Genomic DNA, 22,054 nt, shown 5'->3' with positions numbered 1-22,054 from the left:
GGCTTAGACATGCTATTATGTGTATTGTGAATAACTTGCAATAAGCTTCATATCCCTATTTTGACAAACCCTTGAAGGAAAGACCTTTGAAAATGGGTTGTATTGAGTTGCTTTGGGTTGTTTTTTGAAAATGCCCGAAAGTGTGCATTTTTCGCCTTCTTTAATTCATTTCATTTATTTGTTTCTCTACTCCTAATAACTAGTACACAAGTATTAAATAGTTACAAAAATTTAATATTAAATGGATTACAATTTACTTAAAAAACAATTCAGAATGGGGAGCCTGAGAGGAGTGAGGCACCTCTAGTAAAACTTATACTGTGTCCCTTATAATAGGCCTATAAACTAATAGTGTGGACAAAGTACTTGCTCTAGTATTTATTTAACCAAGCAAAGGGCAAGTATTGTACAGGTCAGAGCCATTAAAATGTTTAAGACTTCGTGGAACACATTAAGAATTTTTCACTGCATTAATAACCACCAATACAAACTATTAGAGGCGGGACTGAAAAAAATATGCTCGCCCCAGCGAGATAGTTACTGGAGCTCTCCAGAATCGAGCTACATTTTCTGCTGGTCTCTTAAAGGTCCCGACTGACAACTCTTCCGATCACGCGCCACGACTCCTGTATAATTTTTTAATCCGCCTTTTTATCAATGGGTGGTTAGTACCAGTCCGATGATGGATTCATAAATATTTTAAAATCCATTTTCAAAATTAAAACCAACAAATTGCATCTCCGTTAAAGAGAACTGTGAGCATAAAATAGTTTTCCTACCCGGCCACAAACTCACCGGGACTATCGAGGAACTTTCTCAAGGCGGCGTTCAGCCGGTTTAAAGGGCCCAGTTACTCATGGGCCTCATTGATCGATCTCTTCAGCACTTGAGAACAAAGACGGAAAAAACAGCAATATCTTTGCTACATCTGAATTGATGAGAAAAAACTCTATGTCGTCTTCAGTACGTCATGCGGCATCAGATCTTTAGGATCAAAGAAATAAGGCTCGGTCGAAAAAATGAGGTACGTATACAGAAAACTCCGGCTATTTCTCTGTAAAGTAAGATTAAAAAAGACTGCAGAAAAGGACCATCCAAACTTGCCAGAATTGCCAATTTTGTTTTTTGCTTACTCAGACGCGCAGCAACGGCATAACCTTTCAGTTTGAGTAGCAAGCATAATCAATTCAACTGTTTCATAGTACACTGAAGAAAATTCTGATGGAATAAAGTCACTGAACGAGCCCCCATAAGGAAATGATCAATGATGTATCATTGATATTCACCTGGCGGTTTTTAATTTACTCTCAACCATTTCTGGATGCCGTGCGACCGAAGGGCCACCTATCTGTGGTCCTTCAAAATGCAAACGAAAACCATGTAAGAAAATGGATATCAATTGCTGAGGTAACTGAACATTGTATCCTTCCAAAAAAAAACCAACCAATTATCTTTGAGGTTATGACCCCTAACTTGCAGTAGGTTTAGTTTGTGGGCTTTTGGCGATGGGTTAGCTTACCCGCATCGCAATTAGAATAGTGCTGTTTAAACTAACATCCTGGGCATTGAACTCCCATGTGAAACTTTAAGCAAAACCCCTTGGAGATGTAGACACCAGCGGGCTTATTTCTCTTTGGCTGATTGTTTGATTTAGCTCTAAAGTATGGGCCCTAAACCAAAGCTTTGAATGCATTTGATCGTATGGAATGCCTTGGGAGTGCCCTAGTTTGTGGAAGATTTCATCCTAAAACATCCAATTTGCCCCTATATTAACTAATTCCCTTATAGTGAAAACTCGTACTTCATCAAAGCTGTGGTATCCTTGGGAACATGCTCAGTGTAAATAGCAGTGTAAATAGTCTGGAAAGCAGACATCTTTGATCAATCGTTTCTATCGGTTACTTTCTACAATGTACTCTATGGTTCCCAGTACTGATCATGGCTGGCCTCCAGTATAGGTTTCTTCCCTGAAGGGTTACTCCTCCGCGGAATGACTGATACTGGAATGCAGGAGGAGCGCTAAATCAGCAAATTTGTAAGCCCAAATTTGCGTTTTTACTATATGGCTATCTGGTACTCTGTGAGATAGCGGAGTGGCTTCTGACAGAAACGTGCTCTTACTCTTGGATCCTTGCTGGTTCTGAGTTCCAGTCACTCTCTTCATCACAGTACTCACGGATTCATGGATAGAGGCTGTGGCGTTGGAATTTAGGCGACCATGAACTTGAGGTGCTTAATTGGTGGGGTCAGGTACAAACTGTACGTCAGAGGCAGAGGTAGAAGCTCTCTGAAGGGCGTGGTTTACCACCTCTGTGATGGCGGTCATGTGTTCAGGTGATATCAACCCTGCTCCACTTGGGCAGATGGAATAATTTCAATCCGCTATCTGTCGAGGCTAGGGTTGACGCCGCAGCTCAGACGGATGAGGAGATGCAGTACCACTATCTTCTCCCAGCAAAGCGGCTCTCTTTTGGAAACAAATCCGTTTAGGAGGCATGCTGTAGGAAAATAAAATCTAAATATTAGACCTGAATAAGACTTAATACCTGGATATCCCAGACAAAAAGCCAAAGTTAAAATAAACAGGCAGTATAACGCTTGACTGCCTTATCTGGTGTCGCATTTAGTTGATTTACGGTCCTCCAAGGAAGGGAAGATAGAGTTACAAGCTACAATGTGGAATTTTCTTCCTTCCTTTCTTCCGCTGGAGGAAGGTTAATTTGACCAGGCTGGACCAAGTCTTCCTGTTCAGGCCACTGTTGCCCAGAGGTCTGATACTGCGCACTGAAGAAAAACACAGACAAAGGGTTTGACAGCGGCATGATCAATTTATGGGACAACGATAAAGGAGAACAACCAATTGTTTTTCTTCCGTCTGATGATAGCCAATTGTTGTATGCTGCATGTACCACGGGGAATTTCATTGCCGCTGTTACAGCTTCGCTGAATGGAGTTGGCAAGTGTGGTTCTATTCAACGAGTCCGGCTTTTCTTATGTACACTGAAGAACAATATCTAGCCTTTGTATTGTTGCCGAGAAATGTTTGATGCTTCATCTTTTGGGATCGCCGAGATCAAAACGAATGATGCCTTCATTGCTCTGTATGCGTCTCTGAAACGGTTCAAATTATACATTGTTGTGGCTCGCTGGCCTCTCACTATAAACAACATTCTTTATGCTTGTGAACTCGTTTGAAAGGAATTCGAAAAACGAGTTGTATTCTAAAGACCTTGAGGCCTTATTAAATTATTTAGCATGCTTGTGTCAACGTTACGAACGCTAGAACTACTTAAGTGAAAAATATACGTTGTGAAATAAACGGCCGTTACGGTTTTCACGAAATTAACGGCGTTTACCGTTTTTACCTAAGAGCACATACGGTTAACGGTGTAAGGTGGAAAAATGCATCGGTGTGTGGAGACTCCGACCCCCATAAGAGACCCTTTGAAATAGTGTTCTGGGAAGCCGACGCTTCGCAGCAATGAGCTAACGATTATAACGTTGAATACTACAAAAAATTGTAACGCTAAATTAGAACAAGGTCTTTGGTAACCTTGACACCAACGTTGAGGCGAGAGGGCTTGAGTTTTTTAATTAACAAAGTTTTAGAAAACATAACAGATCGAAATTATTGTTGAATGTAATAATAGTCGCATTGTCTAAAATAGCTTGATGACTGATGCGAATTAAAATTTAGCAGTAATACCAGCTTCATTATTCTGAGACTCAGATCAGGTGAATTGTGTAAAGGCTTGACAAAAACTTGAATACCTCACAGTTGTTTAGGTCAGTTAGATGTTATAACATTGCCGAACTATGGTCGGTACCACGTTCATCCAGCCATACTCTTAAACACCTGTCGGTGTTGCCTACATATTCTGCATTACTAGCCGTGTTTACCTTAGACAGAAACAATCACAAGAATGCAATGTAGTACATTACTTGTAACTCTAAATTCGTCGCATGTCGTGTTTTATGTGCTTATTTTCTAACGTGACCAGCTGCAAACTGCAAACGAAAGGGTCAAAAGGTTTCGTGAAAGCTTCTAAGAATATCACTTTACAACTTTTTTACCAAAGAATGCGCCCTCAACTGGAAAAACAAAATACCGAGGTGAATAATTTGAATGATGAATAAACTTTCCTTATGATGTTTCAACACCTGCCAGTTAAACAACTACTAATTGAGATTGCCAGTTGCCTTAAAATCGCGTAACACGTGTATTGAAGGACCAGCCAGTGTAACATGTTGTTCTTTTTGTTGGAAGAAGGATGCTAGTTGTAAAAAATGAAGGTAATTTCAAATACTGTGGTTGTTTCAATATATCTGTAAGCTATTTGCATCCTCTGACAGCTTTTAAGAAAATTGCCACAACGGTGTGATCAATACAAATCACAGCGGAAGACACTCTTTACCACATTTAGAGGAGGGAGCAGAAGAAGGATATAAGCAAGTAATAGTACATCAACCGTCGACAAAACTTAATATTTACTTTACCCTAAAATTCTGCGAGAGTTTAACTACCAATCAGAGCCCTTTGATTGCACAAAGGTAAAACGAACAACATAATTTTCAACTATTTATTTATTTTCGTTTAGCTGTGGGTTGATCATCAAGAACTGTCTTTTTTCAAGAAACCCAGACCCGACGTAAACGGGGTTTTTTCCCTTTTCAATTGAAGCGAAAAGCCAATAGCTTATAAAGGGTGCTAGGAAGGTAACAATCGATCTTTCCCCGTCTTTCCTTCCAATGTATCCTTCATTCTGGTACAATTCGTTCTCCAATCGTTTCTCCTTGGAGCTTTTTATCTTTCGTCTTTTTATATATTTAACAATTATCCTACGAAATCGCGCTTTAATATCGCCTGATACTTAGCCGATGAAGCCGTAGGCCAAGTTGGCTAAAATCAGGCGATATTCCGCAAGATTGAGCAGGATAATTGTTTTATTATTCAATACATTGATAGCAGAAAAGCTGGAGGCGATATTTGTTTGTTTAAAAAAGAAACTTCTAACATTTGACCTCGCGCGGACGTGCATGAATGAAAGTGGCAGCTTTGTTTAAGTTTGAATGAAATCGAGAGCGTTGACCTAACTAGCATCAAAATTGAGTACTCGTCTGGTGCCCCAATCGCTCCAGCAAAAATTTCCACAAACTTATAGCCTCAAAAGCTGAAACCAAACAGTATTTTGAAGTTGCGAAAGATTTGTTCCGTCAGCTGGGCCAAGTTGAACAGACTGGAAAAGCTTTTCAACGATTTCTCGGGTTAGTGTTTCTTTGTTTACTGCACAAGCAATCTTTCCTTAGTGTTTTCTCAAACGCATCTTGTGCTTTGTTGCCTGTAAGAACTCTGGATCTGTACTACCTCGGCTCCATCTTTTTTTCTACCAGACGGAGAGAAAATTTCCCGAGGCACTTCATTTGCGAGCTCGGTTTTCTCGGGTGGTTTCTTCCATCTCTTCAAGACGAGTCGAGAATTCTGTACAATTGTTGCGAGAACCAATCTAAGAAAATACTGTTTATCATTTCTGAGCCTTTCCTAGAATACGGGACAATGTAAGAGTCTAGCGAAAAAACAATTTTGGTGAACTGTAATTTGCCAGTTCATAAGCAAAGTGATATAAAACAGAAAACGTTTTTGCAGTAACCATTACAAATCTTGAGAGCAAACTTGGTGGCCTTCTTTTTATTTTATGAAACAGCATTATTAATGATTTGGTTTACTTGCGAGGTCGTTACTTTTTGACAGCGCTCTGCCATTTTTCTTCCCGATACATGAAATTACGTATATCGCAGGATATCCGTTATGAGCGGACGACGTATATTGAGTTCACCGTGACCATATATGGGCAGTGTTACAATGTGTTGAATAATAGTTTTCAATATTTGACGATCTACTAAAGATTGCACGATAATGACTGAAATTTCATGATCACACAAAATGATAGTCCAAAGTCCAAAGACAGACAAGTTTGTCGTAAAATTACGCACAAAGGTGAAGGTTTGTTTAACAGACATATCAAGTAATGCAAAAAAACTAGTTCTACTCTTAAACTTTCTGAGACTGCTTAAACTCCTTGGCTCAATTTCTGTCACGCAACTTTTCTAAGCGTGACGATGTCGTTCTTTTGCGAAATCCTAAATCACGAAAATTTTAAGAAAATTATGGGACATGTAGCAGAACGTTAAAAGTGTGGACTAAACACTTGTTCTAGTATTAATTTAACCAAGCAAAGGGCATATTCACTGTTCCTTGGCTCCTGAGCTTTTAACGACTTGCTACAACGAGTTACATTTTGTCGTTTTCTTCAAATGTCACTAAACCAAACAAGCACTTGTATGACTGAATAGCGTTAATACAGACAAAGCTGTTTATGTCAGCCTTATCTGGGTACTAAGTCTGGCACCAGCTGTAGCTGCCATCTTAAAGGATTTAAAACTTCAGAGTCACTCAAGCATGGTGAGACATCGTCATTGCCCGCCATTTTCAATTTAAAAATATCACCATCACCGCTGACCACCTGAATCGCCTTTTTAATAACCAATGCTCTACAGTCCACAACGTGCACTTATTGACTTTACAGACTATAAAGTGACCAAAAACGCGAAACAAACAAAATTTAGTGCTTAATATGCCTGTTTAGTTTACTTTAATTTGTGGTATTGTCTTAGAATTAAAGAAGTTTCTCGATGGAAAAAAAAGTTGCTCGAAATCGCGAAAGGTGCCCAAAAGTTGCCGAGCATCTTGTGGACAACCTTAGCCCGATTTTCTGAGTCAGAGCTTCGTAGAACAGTTAAAACTTCGCGGAACAGATTGGGAATTTTTCACCACGTAACCACCAACACAAACTGCTCACCCTAGCGAGTTAGTTATTGGAGGTCTCCAGAATCGAGCCACAGACGCTATTCGTCTCTTGAAAGTCGCGACAGCTCACAGGCCATGGATCCTGTATTAATTTTTCGTCCGCTTTTTATCTATGGGTAGTTATGGCCAGTGGAAATTTGCCTAATAATTGATCTGTAATAATTTTAAAAATCTAGCTTTCAAAATTAAAACAAAAAAAATGCGTCTATGTTGAGGGACACTTGCCTGTGAACATAAAATAGTTTTCCCACACGGCGGCAAATTCAACAAGACTATCGAAGAACTTGCTCAACCCGCCGAAAACTTATCGGGCTCCAAAACCACTTTATGTGGATGTTATCAGTGCAAATTTGCTTAATGGGTTAATAGAGCTTTTAAAATCCAGCTTTCAAAATTTAAACAAATTGCATCTCTGTCGTGGAACGCTTAACCCGCCCCTATCTATGAACAAAAAATAGTTTTCCTACTCGACAAACCGATAACTTGCCGGGCTTCAAAACCATTTTATGTGCTTATTAACAGTGCAATTTTGCCTAATGTTCCTAAAGAATTTAAAATCCAGCTTTTAAAATTAAAGCAACAAATTTCGTCTCCGTTGAACGCTGTGGACATCTGCCCGGCCGCGAAATCACCGGGACTATCGAGGAACTTGCTCTAGGCACCGTTTCTTGAAGGTCGAATTGCTTATCGGCCTCCAAAATCATTTATGTTCGTTTATTACATAACTGTGACGTTATAAAACCTTGGGATAATGTTTGCCGTAAAATAACCAACAATCCATGCAAATTGCATTTGACAAAAGACTTTTGGGCCCAGGAAGTTCAGTTCGACAAACGACCCCCGATTTATTTATGTGGTCATCCGTGAACAACTGTCATTAGTGATTGACGTTTTGTAAATTTAAATGGATATCATTTACGCTTGGTGGTTTTCCAAAATTGCTTTATCAGTTAGAAATGTCAGTCAAAATAAGCGGACAATAAAAGCATCTCGACTTAAAAAATGCCTAGATAAAGAAAATCAAATATATTGTTAAGGCGAAGCGAGGCTGCTAGATACAGAAATAGTGATCGAGGTCTTCAGCAATTGAGAACAAAGGCGGGAAGAAAACGGAAATATTTTTGTTGCACATAGATTGAAAGGACCTTGACAGCAAATTTCAGTATTAGATAAAGGGAACCGGCCGGTATCGAGCTTTGTATAGAGATAAAACTCTGTGTTGTCTTCAGCACGTCACGCGGCATTAGATCTTTAGGATCGAGGGAATAAGGTTCGGTGGAAATATCAGGTACGTATACAGGCAATTCCGGTTATTTCCCTTTTAAATTAGGTAAATCATGATGGCAACAAAAAAGGAGCATCCGAACTTACCAGAAAACCAATTTTGTACGTTTTTGCATATTCATTGGGGCAGCAATGGGATAATCTTTGAATTGGGGGAGCTAGGAATTGACTCTTTTCTTCCCGTCGTTTATGGTAACAATAAATTTTAAAGAAAACTTTTACCCTATAAAACTCTAACAAGCTTGGTAAATCAGTACATCTGACTTACTATTTGTAAGATAAGCGACTTCCAACGTCCTGGAATTATTAAGGTGTTCTGAGGTTAAAATATATGCGGTCGTAGTTACTCTGTAAAGCTGTCCACTCCATCTGATCATTAAGCATCATTAATTTCTAAGAAAAAACTGAAAAGTTTTAATTGAGGTGTTTGAGACAACTAAAGCATTTTCTTTTTAGTTATAACTGTAAAGTGTAAAACTTTAAGTTAAATATTGCGTGCTTTCAGCGTTGTTCTATTTTCGATTCAGAAGTGAGATAAATTATTTTTATCTTTTTTTTTTTTCATATTTTACATACGACACTGAAACTACACTGTATACATTATAACTATTTGCATCTGTGATTTATTTACCGTAGGGGTGAGCCATACCCGAGTTTATAACTAATTTTAAATTGCAATATCATCTTGGCGCCTTGTCGCATAGACTTTCCGGACAACATTAGTTGAAATAGCTGTATTTCAAAGGTCATTGCAGATTGCTTTCTTCAAGGGCGGCTTCCCGCTCGATATAACCGGCATAATCAGGCGGCCAACATTCTTTGTAATGCTTTATCCCAGTTACCTTGCAGTGCAGTGTTCTGCTCTGTTTGAGAAGTTGCTTATCTGATTTTCTTAGTACATGTCCATCACATGTAGAGCTTGTTCATATCCGGGATTTTGTTTACGCACATGTCACGTTTCATGATTAGCTGGGTAGAAGTTGCGATACCAGCCGCTGTCCAAGAAAATGAGTCCACTACCCGAGGGGTTTGCAGAAATCGAGCCTGCCTGTGTCTGAGAATTTACTCTAGTTGTTAAAAACTCTACGGCTTATTCCACATTTACTGCCTAGTGTTTGTACTGTAATGTTCGTATTGTGAACAGTGATTGCGGAAGTGTATTCTAAGACGGTTCTAAATTTATTCATCACTTTGCTTGACATCTGAAATCCAGATCAAAGCATCATGGCGTCATCTCTCAGAGCTCTGAACACCTTTCCCAGTTTATCCTTGCCTGTGTTTCAGTGAGATCTTAAGTCGAAGAAGCGACCCACAACTCTAATCCTATCGGTAAACAATTTACACTTAAGTCGTAAAAATAATATTGTGGCAAATGTCCTGATCCAGCCGCTGCATTTATTCTCGCAACATAATTTCAACTTATTAAAATTTTCCTGGTGACTTTGTAATCTTGTAACGAATCTACATCTTAAAAAAGTAATTACAACATTCTATAGCACCCCGCCACGTTTATCAACATGCTACAAGCACGATGAGCTGCAAGACAATGCTTTCATAAGTTTATTACTTTTGTTGAACACTCGCTTGGCAAAAGCAAGGAAGTAGGGAGACTAAATTACGCTTTCGAAATTTCTTTACTTGACTTGATAAACTACTAATTACATCTGCTCTTCTACCGCTATTGCATTATACAAACTCCAAATGTACTCAACTGGCAACTCGACTGACAACTTAACTATCAACTCGTCTGACAACTGACTGACTATAAGCTCGGATATTTGCAATTAAATACTCTAGCCCCGGTTGTTCGAAAACCGATTAATGCTAATCCGCAACTTAAAAATTAACCGAGGTTTTTATCTCGCTCGTTAAAAAAGTTTTAAAGGCTAATTTTTAAGCTACTGGTAAAGAAAAATCTTAGTCAAAATTGAGGATCAAAAATCTTTTTGAAAAATCTTTATTGATTAGTAGTTAAACTCGAATCAAAGTTCACGTTAACCCAGGATTAGCTTAATCGGGCTTTAGACAACTGGCTCCAGATTTGTAGACATGTTAACTGACGGCGAAAAACTGACCGTGAAAATTCGGTTAACTACTCAACTAAGAAAACCCAAACCGACCTATGTTTTGTTTCTCAACAGAGTTGATGACTAAATGTGAATTGGCCACTCGAATCTCTTTAAGGTGGTCACTTTTCCTTTAGTCTGTTGATAAACATTCGTTTCTACTCCCCACCGACGTAGCACTGCAGCTTCCTCCAAATAAACCTGCGCGACCACTCATTCAAATGACAGGTATCTGTGAAAAACTTGGAATGAGACAACAAACTGAGAACTGGAATTTTCACGGTGGTCCAAGCGAAGGTCAGCAAGAACTGCTAGGCATGTCTGTTTCTAGAGCTATCCGGTTAAGACACCAAAAAATTCAATCAACTAGATAAGATCACTTAAGAAACTACAAAACATTTGTATAATATAGAGGATATACATGTAGAGTAAAAACCCGCATGTAAGAATCTACATTTTGAAGTATGGCAAAATAGGTTCTTGTATTTTGGGGTAGTTATTGGCAATTTAGGGTAAGTAGGTTCTTAATTAGGTTCTTAATTTCTGTGAAGGAGATGTAGTTCATCACCAGAAAAAATAAATAAACTTGGTTCTTAAAGATACAATATTTATTCACAACTGTACTTTATATAAACCCGTTTTTGCTGTAGAAATTAATACTTTTATTTGTAATTACAGTTGGTATTTTCTTGTAATATAAATTTGCAATCTCAAAGTCAAACTCCTTGGTTAAAATTTTTATCACAATTTAAGTGTTACCCATATAGAAAAACCTGCTTGATCTGGCTTAGCTAGACAGGTTCTTATATTTTGGGTATTAAAATGGCAAATTCTGCCAGCAGATTCTTAAACCACGAGGTTCTTACACGTGGAGTTTTACTGTACGCGAACTCGCGCTAACTGTGGCAGCCGATTTTAGTCACTTAGCCGGACGTCAAATCACTTGGTAAAAGCATTTCCGTCTTAAACAACTTGTGAAAAAGTTAACTAGAAAGGACGCAGTCCTTGATTTGGTGCTGACCTACATGCACGAGTATTGTGAAGATCCATGTTCCCTTCCATCCTTCGGTCTCTCAGATCATAACGCTATTACAGCGGATGCAACGATGAGGGATGTCAACTAGTGCTCCATGAAACATATACTAAAGCGTGATAGACGGACCAGTCTTAAAGCTGAATTGGCAGGGTATTTGAGCGTTATGGATTGGTTCAGGCTATTTTCCTCTCTAGAAAGCTACGAAGATCTGTTGAACGTACTTCATGAAGTAATAATATACATGGGTCTTGACCTCAGTACTCATGCCTGTTAAAGGGTTCGCGTTCATACACCTGAAGCCCCGTGGATGACCCAGCATTTGTAATCATAAAGTTCAAAAAAAGGCAAAAAGCTTTCCACAGGCACAGCACCAAATCATCGCTGTTCAATTTTTACAGGAACGCTATGAGCCGTGACAGGAAAACATGCAACCAAAGCACAGCACATAAAGGAGGAAAACCCAAAGGCGTTAGTTAATGGCTTGCTTATCAAATGTTGCTGATCATGAGGACTGTGCTGTGTCCGTCAATACCAATCCCGTTGTTCTCGAGGTTTTCTATCCGAATCAGTATGGGGCAGTTCCCGAGTACCAAGCTTTTATTGCATATGGTTCACAGTTGGGCTAAGGGAACAGATGTAAATAATTATACTTTTCGGTATTTGCAAGTGAAAAAGGTGACGGGCCGAACACGACTCCCGCTGGTCGCAAAATGTACCTTAGACCTTAGGATAGTGCTGTCACGAGCACGTCTCTGATAATGAGAGGTTTTCCCTTTTTGATCAAAATGTGTAAGGTCGCTCTGCTGGATGGTGTTAACCTTTTGATGTTGATCATTGGCATCACCCAAGAGGGAGACAGTGGAAGACCTTACGGAAGGATTTCAGGCCTAACTCGTTAATGGCTTCCTTATCAACAGTTGCTGACCATGAGGACAGTGTTGTGTCCGGCAATACCAATACCACTACCAAGTTCTCAAGGTTTTCGATCCGAATAAGTATGGTACAGTTCCCAAGTCGCAGGATTTAATTGCACATGGTTCATAGTTGGGCTAAGGGAACAGATGGAAATAATTACACTTTTCGGTATTTGAAAAAGGTGACAGGCCAAACATAACTCCCGTTGTTCGCTAAATGTACCTTAGACCTCAGGATAGTGCTCTCATGGGTATATTTCTGAGAGTATTTGTTTTCTTTTTGATCAAAATGTGTAGGATCGCTCTGCTGAATGGTGTGGACCTTTTGATCTTGATCATGAAGGAATGTACTTAAATTTATCTTATCCTTTGGAGCCGTTTGAATTAGTTGCTTTAGGCCGTTGTGTACGCTAGCTCTGTGGCATTTGTTTGGGCTTACCGGCTCAAATTTACTGCAGATTTCAGGTAACACTAAATAAATGTTATCTGTAAAGACGTAGTCTTAATCGTAAAGTTCTTTTCTCTTGATTTTCACGTTATCAATCTATTATCTATCTATCTTTTTCACGCTGTGCCATCTATCTGCAGTAGGATTGTGGGAAGTTTGTTTATCACCCATACGAGAGTCTATGTCTTATGGTTCATTGTTATCTCTTAGCTTCAAGAGCTATGGCTTCTGGCAGTTGTTTTCAGCTCCCTTGTTTTGTGGCCTCAACAGGTATTACGTTCACATCCAACCCGTATTTAAAGCTAAGACGGTCGGTAACTGTCTTGTGAGTCACAAGGATGTTACAGTGATTTCTTTTGGCAAGTGCCTAATTCTATTTCTTAGGTTAAGTTGTTATTCCTTATGTGGTTTTGGAAAGCATTCGATTTGATGGACCACAAAATCCCTCTTGATACCAAATTAATTTGGAAAGCATTCGATTTGATGGACCACAAAATCCCTCTTGATACCAAATTAACAATTGGCTTATTACTCGGGCTTCCATAGGAAAGCCCGAGGTTTAAAATGGGCACGAGTTTATTCTCCAGTCGCAAATCGCCCTCTGACGTCTTCTGCGCGTGCGCAAGGTTAAAAGAGGTCAGCGGAGCACATGATCTGTTTACAAAGCTTCAGTGAAGCGAAGCCATCTGTCTTACGGATTGCAGGCTTGAAATTACGCTAAATCCATGGTAGACCCACACTAAACATGACGAGTGTCTATTCATTTTATTGAGTTTATCTTACTTTGTTTTTATCATGATCTCTACAATTATTGTAATCGCTTATGTAGTAGCAGGTAGTAGGCAAGCGCTTGATGTTGTATGTAGATGGCTATGCAGAGACCGCTGTTATTTCGACATTTGATAATTGTGATATCTTGGACAAAGCTATTTAGTTAACCGGAATTCTATACAACGATTCAATTGTGACAACAAAGGTGGGAAAAGACATGAGATCTCGCTATGCGAAGTATGTTTATTGTAATTATTCTCATGTGAGGATATGTAAACAGCGCAAAGAAGAAGCAAAAAGCTTAAGGACATTGTCTATGATATCTTCGTTCAAATACACCCAAATCCTCTAGATTGCATGCTTAAAAAAAGGCACAACAACATCGAAAGAAAACCGTTTGTTTAACAGTTTTATTGTCTGTGTTGTTAGGCAAATGGGGACGCTAACGTGACATACCAAGTTCATTTCCATGCGGAGAAGCCCGAGTACACGCAGTTATGCGTCTAGTTGATTTTCTGTCTAACCGTTCCAAGAATAGGTCCACGTATTTACAAAGCTATTGTTTTCAGCTCTCATGCTTTGTGGCCTCAACAATTGAGGTATTGCGCTCCTAGAGCTGACACGTACCTCCCTTGTTTTGTGGCTTAGCTCACATCCAACAGATATTGAATGCTAAGACAGTCAGCAATTGTCTTGTGAGTCTTAAGGATGCTACAATGCTTTCTTTTAGAAAATTTCTAATGTTGTTCCTTACGCAATATTGTTGTTTCTTATGTTATTTCGGAAAGCATTTGATTTGATAGACCACAAAATGCTCTAAATAAGCTATTTTAACTTAGAAATACCAAATGGCATAGTTAATAGGATTATTGATTTTCTGTCTAACTGTTCAATTCCCAGAGAATCAAACTTGTTGAGTGGGGCACGGTCCCCTCAGGTGTTCCCCTGGGGAAAAAACTGGGACCGCAGCTGTTTCTTGTCTTAATAAATGTTTTAGAAATTTGTCACGGCTTAAATGCACCGTTATGGAAGGATGTTGACGACACAACAACTTCTGAGGTAGTCGCCAAAGGCAAAGAAAGCGAGGCACAACTTATAGCTGATCGAGTATCTCAGTGGTCCTCTAACAATAGAGTAAAACTAAATAGTGACAGATGTATAAGGAACTGAGAATCTTATTTTCCAAGAATCAACCAGAGTTTCAACCTACTGTTGTAAATGCGAAGGAGCTGCAATGTGTCCGAAGCGCGAAACAGCTTGATGTAACGATATCAAATAACCTATCGATGGTACGTTAGTGAAATAGCCAGTGAGAAAGCGTCTAAGCGTTTGTATTTTCTTGAACCGCTGAAAAGGGCAAAGCTACCTTGCCAGGACCTGGTTCTATTTTATACCACATGTATTATATCTATCTTAACTTATGCAGTACCTGTTTTTCACTATGCGCTGCCTATGTATTTGAATTGCGAATTGGAACACGTCCAGAAAAGGGCATTATCAATCATTTGCGCTTGAGCACCATACAGCGGGCGCCACTAAGAAAACTAGACATCCCTAGGACTGTTGCTTATAGTGAAACCATGTAGTTAAACGTGTTAGGACATTTGTAGTTATTCATATTTAATTAATTAAGTACGTCAGTCGTATGCAGTCATTTGTTAACTCACGTGTTTCGAGAACACTCTTTTAATGAGCTCAGTAATTTTAAAGTAGCTTTTTTTTTAATTCATCATTTAAAACATATTCCTTTATTTGATTTATTTCATCTACTGTAATATTATATTTGACATATTGTTTTACTGTAAATACTTCATTGTTAAAAGTTAATTACTTTTAAAATGCCAACACAATTCAGCCCTCGGGCTGCATATGTATTTTCAATAAACCATCTATTCAGGACACCCTTGGACCATAAGATCAACATGACGGTCATAAGTTCTCAAGTCATCCAACTAAAATACCTCAGCTCACTAAGTAATTAAAAAAATGAAATTCCACTTTATAACATTTTCGTAGGGACAACACAAGCGGCGATGGACGAGATTACTGATGAACCATACATCAACGATAACGAAGAGGAGAACGACGAGGAGTTCAGTGATGTCAATAACACTGTTATGATCATTGCCTACGTGATCATAGTCCTCTTCTCCTTGGTGGGCAATTCACTTGTCATTCATATTGTCCGCACACGAACTGAGATTCGCAAAAAACCGTTCAACTGGCTTTTGGTCAACATGGCTGCTGCTGATCTCGTTGTTGTTCTAACAGCTTCCGCCTTTTCATTGCCATACTATGTGTGTGGAGATTGCTGGTTCTCAGGCGTAGGAGGAACAATTCTATGCAAACTCCTTCCATTTTTCTTGGTCGTCTCCATTTGCGTTGCCATCTGGACGCTCACAGTCATTGCCGTGGACCGATATCTCGCCATTGTCCGTTTCCGGGGGAAGCCGCTCTCAGCTAAGTCAAAGGTGCGTTGTATTATTGCCGTTTGGCTCTGCGCTGGGGTGATAAGCTGTGGTCAACTGTACAAATACAAGACAGAGGAAACAGATGATGGGCAAGCTATCTGTGACCACGAATGGCACGAGGATTGGGACACATCTACAGCCCTCTACAAAGCGGAAATGGTTGTCAGAGTTATCGTTACCTACGCAGTCCCACTTATCATCATGGCAGTCTTGTATTCCCTGATCGCCCGCTTCTTGTGGATCCACAAACCTTCAGCAGATGTCAACGAGCGAGCTTACGCCAAGAAATCGAAAAAACATCGGACAGTCATCAAAATGATGATTACAGTTGTGATTGTGTTTGCAGTTTGCTGGCTTCCTGTTCACATCAGTCACATAATGTCGGAATTTTACAGCGATGCTTACGACGCCATTCCCACCATTATCACATGGCTGTTCTATTGGCTTGCCCATGCAAATGCCGCGATTCATCCCTGGTTATTCATTGCCTTCAGTGAAAAATTGAGAGTTGAAACAAAAAGCATATTTCGTACTATCTGCAAACCAAACCAACCGAGGCTGCGTTCCGAGGCCTTGCCAACTTCGTTCAGTTATGTTGATACTTGTCCTCTTAGATCTGGAAATTCTACAGCAATAAATGGAGAGACTTTTGACATGCATGCTATGTAAAGTTTGTGTATCATTGCACGTTATGGCTATTTTTCCAGAATTTCCATGTCTTCAAGGCAGATCGTTTTCTTTTGAACAGTCGATAGTAGTTGTTAGGAGAGAACATTAAATTGTGCTGAGATTGCTTAAAAGCTGTTTCTTTAATTCGTTGTAGAAAACTGTCAGTCAGCGGTTTTTTAAATCTGATTGATTAGAAGCCGTGTTTTGATAGCCTAACCAAACACGGTAAGTTGTTCATCTGATACACGTAGGTTATTTTTCTTTAAAAAAATAGAAAGCGTTGAGTAGATGTTTATTAGAATTGCTTATTGCAATTTTGCACGAGTGCAGCAATCTGATTGGCTCAGCTATTTATCCGATGATTGACAGGAAAGTCGCTCAATTTGTATATTTCAGAATTTAAAATTGAATGAAGTCAAACTTTATATCGTAGTGAAAGTGGTATTCAACTTTTCGACTCAGTAGACAGCATCTTAGCTAGCGCTCCAATGAAGTAAGTTTTGAGATGTTTGGAAAAGTATGCTAATTATAATGATAAAGTTGACAAGCTAAAGCGCACTCATTGTGTAATCACGTGACAGAAAATGGACATGCCATTTTGCAAAATCGATCTGTGTATACGGCGCTGATCCATGTAATCTTGATCAACTTAATTCCAATTATTGGCCTTAAAATGGCTGTACTGTTATAACCCAGATGAAATTTGTAATCAACACATCAAAGGGTTCATGTAATTTCAGGTAGATAAGCAGAACGTGTTTAATAGACATTTATTTCTTAAACTAAACAGCTTGTATTTGATATTTGCACCTGTGGGCCTTGAGGGTAACAATATAATTTATCATATATTGTAAAACTAACGCTGCACATCTTTGTAATGTTAATGACACTCACAATTTGGTAAAGTGCTTCTCTGGAGTTCGTTTAGGAGCCTAAGAGCAAACGTTCAAATCTATGACCAATAGCTGAAAGAAAAAGCATTTTGGAAAGTGTCAATATGTAAGGGATGAAAGACTGGTAAACTGATAAAATAAAGGATTGGTTTAAATTGTTGCAGTTGTACAATTGGTGTATGGTAAGGAGTTTTGGACTGTCTTAAAGTGCTTTTCAAACGAAATTTTCATTTGCCTTTCTATTACCTAAGTATATAAGTTGAAAGGTGTTTATAAAGAGATTTGCTTTTAAAGAAACGAATTAGAAGAATGTATTTTTCACTGCCGAAACTGACTATTTGTACCAATCATATGTCTGGGCACTGGGATCGAGTTAATAAGCGTTGTGACGCCACTGTTTGAATTCACATTGGGAAGAAGAGGAGCTGTTATCTTATTTTCAGCAGTTTCGTCGTTCAAAGTAGTGATGGCTTTCTCTCGCTTGATTTTTCTCTCTGATGTTTCGTAGTTATAACAAAGCAGATGTTGGAGAAGGTCACAAAGTTTTTTCTTAGTTTGTAAATTATTCGACTGCCGCAGATAACATTAGTTTGGTACTCGGTTCGACTGGCATTGAAAATGGTAAGTTAACAACTTTTAAGATAATTATTCTACGAAGAGTTGATGAAGACGTGAATACCTTCAGTTTAAAAAAATGTATGTACCATAACAGTCTCTAAACAAAGATTCCAATAGGCATGATTCTTGTAGGAATGCGAGCGCGCACATATAGCGATAAAACACTGTTGTGTTTTCTCTTCTGTCTGTAGTTCAGAATATCAAAATTAAATATGCTCTGTACTGATTCGATGTTAAATTAGTCAAAGTTGTATTCTACCTGTAAAGTTAAAGCTACCGAACTCAAGAAGTTTTTAAAAAATCTTCAAGCATGGGAAAGAATTCGTTGTAGCACTCTAATTTGCTGATACAATGGTTCGCTACATATGGTAAAACTTGTCTCTCGGCGATTTCTTCCCTGCGTGTGAACTGTTTGTGGGACAAGTCCCTGGGCCCATTGAAATAAACCAATCGCTGATCAGTATGTTAGGTCCCATAACCGCTTACGAATTTCTTTTCAAGATGGCAGCCGATTTTTGAGGTTAAAATTTTATTCGACACGGCCTGGAGAATAAATCTTGAAGTTGTTTGTATTCAAAGGTCTTGTTTGAACAGCTACTATTTTTCGGTTCTTGATCAGTAGTATACTGAACTCTAGAAGAAAACAAAACGCGTTTTCGAAATTGTAAATAACTGACTAATTTTATAGATCGACAATGTGCTGTTTTATTGACGTGTACGTGTATTTCGATGTTTTCCGGTTAATTTTGTAAATTCGGTTTCATTGTTTAGGACAGGTCCTTTTTCGTCTCTACGCTTCCCTGAATTTCAGTGAAAGCGCCCAAAATTTTGTTATTTCGATGTGTAACAGGTCCTCGCGGGTAAACCCTTCAAGGGACTTGTCCCCGCGAATCATCCCATCGTGTAAACCCTACAGCAAAAGCGGACTAGTCCCTGAAACAAATCCCTGCGACTGATCCCGTCGTGTGTGCCGACCTTTATCTTAAGGTAATAACAGATTTAGGGGGTTATTATTTTACAATTCTAGCCTCATCTCTATTTTCTTATTATATTAGGTTTAATGTTCTTGCTCTCCCCTGTGCCAAATCTTTTTGTAAGAGGTGAGTTGCTACTGTCACTCCTTTAACACATTCCTTAGTCATTTTTCTAGCATACACCACTTCCATGCTATAGAAGCCGAAACAAAACTGGACAACGTAATCAAAAGTTTTCGCTGTGGCTCCAGATACTAATCGTTACGCCGGATTCAGTGTCTTGTTCACCTTGGCATACTATCTCTTGGAAATGAGAGAGAAAACGTGCAAGCCATATTCAAGTCTACGTAACGCTGTAGTGCTAGCTCTGACCAATTTGACAAAGTTGTTTCGCTGCTAGTCTATCCTGCAGCCAATCTCCTTAGCCCTAAAGCTGCCTTAGCCTTGGTGATGACCAGTGTTTTCCAAGTGCTTCACCCGACTGTTGGTACAGTTTATGACCAAATCTAGGTAAGTTACTTTTGTTTCCTGTTGAATGAGCTTGTCTTCATAGGTCAGTTCAAAAAGGGGCCTGTCTAGATGGTTAAGAGAGACGAGTATCCAACAGACTGGGTTTACCCGTTTTTATTTCTATGCTTCGAGCTTATCGACAGCAACCTGCAAGTTTTCCACGTCAGCAGCAAGAGATCCACTTTTTCAACTGATGATTGTCACCTACCCGTGAGAATGAATTGGAAGACTCAATTTGTGTCCAGTGTTGGCTGTGTAAATGTTGAAAAGTACACAGCTGGAAGATTATCCTTGTGGAAGACCAGAACTACAATAGCTGCCAAATCTCTAATCCTACAGCGTCTTGTGTCCAGCATTGGTAGAATCCGTCGCACCAGCACCGTGGAGATTTCTAGTTTCACAATCGTATCTACTAAGGCATGGGTGCGGACGCGATGATAGGCATCCCCCAAATCAAAAAGCCTAAGAGCAAAATGCTGATCTTATCTTGAAGTCAGCCATCCATGTGATAGATAAATCCTTCTTGTTTCAGGTTGTAGCACCTTTGTGTCTGCATGGGTCCTCCAACTTGCCTTGGCTGTTCATCCTCAGCTGTCAGTTACTCTCTTGTCTGCAATCTTTTCCTACAACTTGGCTCAGACATTAGCTTTGGTTATTATGCAGTATTTTTTTAGTAACCTATGGTCCTTGTTTGATTTAGAGTGGAATGGTGCCCTCTTAGGTCATAAATCATTTCACTATTTAAGTAAGGATCTTGAGGTCCGGATCAGGTGTTGTGTCCTTGGTGATTCCATTAGTAATGTTCCGAAGTCCAGCACCGGGCACTATAGACACGCTATCGCTAGCTCGCTAGCGCAGATAATTGGTAATATCCAAAGTCTCACTTAAAATGTTTTAAACTTATGTCGGTCAAAGTTACAACTTTCCCCTAGCTTTTGTTGAGCACCCGGTACCAAGGTACCAGGTACCAAGACGCTGAATTACATTTTCGTGTGTTCTTTACTTTGGCTTGCTAATAAAACTGCCAGTGGCAACAAGTGCTCTTCTTCGACTGCACCTCTTAACAAACTCAACTGTTCACAACTGAATTACTCAACTAAAAACTCCACTGACAACTCAGCTATCAAGCTATCACAAGCTCGAGTGTTCGTGATTAAATGCACTGATTTGTAGACATGTTTGGGTTAACCGACCGTGGGAACTTTCAAAATTTCGTTTAATACAGAACTAACAAAATCCAAACAATCCTACGCAACCACACACTCAAATAAAATGTATCCAATGAAAAACTAGGAAAGAACTACAGTTTAAATACGGCAAAATAAGAACTAGAATTTTCACGATGTTCCAAGCCAAGGTCAGCAAGAATTGCCAAGCACCCCTATTTCTTGAACTATTTTTAAAAGAGCAAAATATTCAATAAACTAGATAACAACACTTCAAATTAGAAAGCATTGTATAGGATAACCTAGACCTTGAATCACAAGATCAAAATGACGATAACATGTTGTTAATTCACACAACTAAAATAACTGAACTTATTGAGTTTTTAAATAATAAATTCCATTTCATAACCATCTCTTACGAAATGCATTTCAAGCCACGTTTTCTAATCCTATGTAAAATAGCTTACATTCTCGCGATTATCTTCAATTTCTATGTAAAAGATGTTCGTGGAAACGAAGTTGCTATATCGTCGCCACAGTACAAAGACGTAGTCATGACGACACACTTTACGCAACCTGCTCGAGAACCACTGCTTGATGTTGTTTTTGGTCGAGTCGTTTGGTTGGGAAGAAAGTGACGCTATTCATAATCACAGATTAGAATTTTGATATTAGAGTTAAAGACTTAGTCCGGTGCCCAAATGTAAGCTTTATTCGAGGATTTTTGGGACCATTGGTGTGTTACGCTGCAGTCAGCAAAGAAATATTCCACCGATATAGTATCGTGAATTTTGATGATCTTGAAACCGGAAAAAAGTTCTCCTATTTGAGACTTTCGTTAAAGGGCCGATCAAACTACAGTTTCTATGTCTAAATATTTCCATAAACATGCCTGTTACAACACGCCATATGTATTCCCCTTCTCATCTCGATGCTATTTCTGCCGAGGAGGAGAACGTGCCTGTTATGATCTTTATTAGAGTGCAAGGACATGGAAACTGTTATTTTATTCTTTGAGAGGAAGTGAGGCCTAATTCTATACCTTAAATAGAGGCACTTCGATAGTCTGCTTTGACGTTGTTGTCATAATCAAAGCTGTAATGTCCTTTTGTTTTGATGTAATTTACTAAACAGAAACGTCAACGGCGGCTGTAAACTGTCAATCATATTTGGTTGTTATCATATTTTATGAAACCGGAAAAAGACATGCGATTTAGCTCCAGGCAGTCCTCACAGTCTGTTGGAAAAATTAATACAACAAAAAAAGAGCTTTAAAGCTTTAAATTTTAATTTTGGCAAGAGAGTTTTAAAAATACTTAGGGTTTCGGCCTTTTTCAAGATAAAGTAGGCAGATAAGAAATAACTAAGA

At 39.0% G+C, this 22,054-nt stretch overlaps 1 protein-coding gene across 1 annotated transcript; it reads left to right on the top strand.

The window, feature by feature from the left end:
* Positions 1-7,881: 7,881 nt before the first annotated feature.
* On the top strand, positions 7,882-17,576 carry LOC146470417 (tachykinin-like peptides receptor 99D). Its single transcript, XM_085121992.1, has 2 exons — positions 7,882-8,153; positions 15,401-17,576. Exon 2 carries the CDS (start codon positions 15,418-15,420, stop codon positions 16,522-16,524), a length of 1,107 nt encoding a protein of 368 aa, XP_084978118.1. The 5' UTR covers positions 7,882-8,153; positions 15,401-15,417; the 3' UTR covers positions 16,525-17,576.
* The last annotated feature ends 4,478 nt before the right edge of the window (positions 17,577-22,054 follow it).

The sequence above is a fragment of the Pavona decussata genome, unplaced genomic scaffold (genome assembly GCF_977016875.1).
Source record: "Pavona decussata unplaced genomic scaffold, jaPavDecu1.1 SCAFFOLD_114, whole genome shotgun sequence".
Classification (NCBI taxonomy): domain Eukaryota; kingdom Metazoa; phylum Cnidaria; class Anthozoa; order Scleractinia; family Agariciidae; genus Pavona; species Pavona decussata.
Note: the sequence above shows the minus strand (reverse complement) of the source record. Positions and strands in the feature narration are given on the sequence as shown.

Coding starts and splice junctions, on each gene's coding strand:
- LOC146470417 (XM_085121992.1), top strand. CDS start 15,418: ATGGACGAGATTACTGATGAACCATACATCAACGATAACGAAGAGGAG.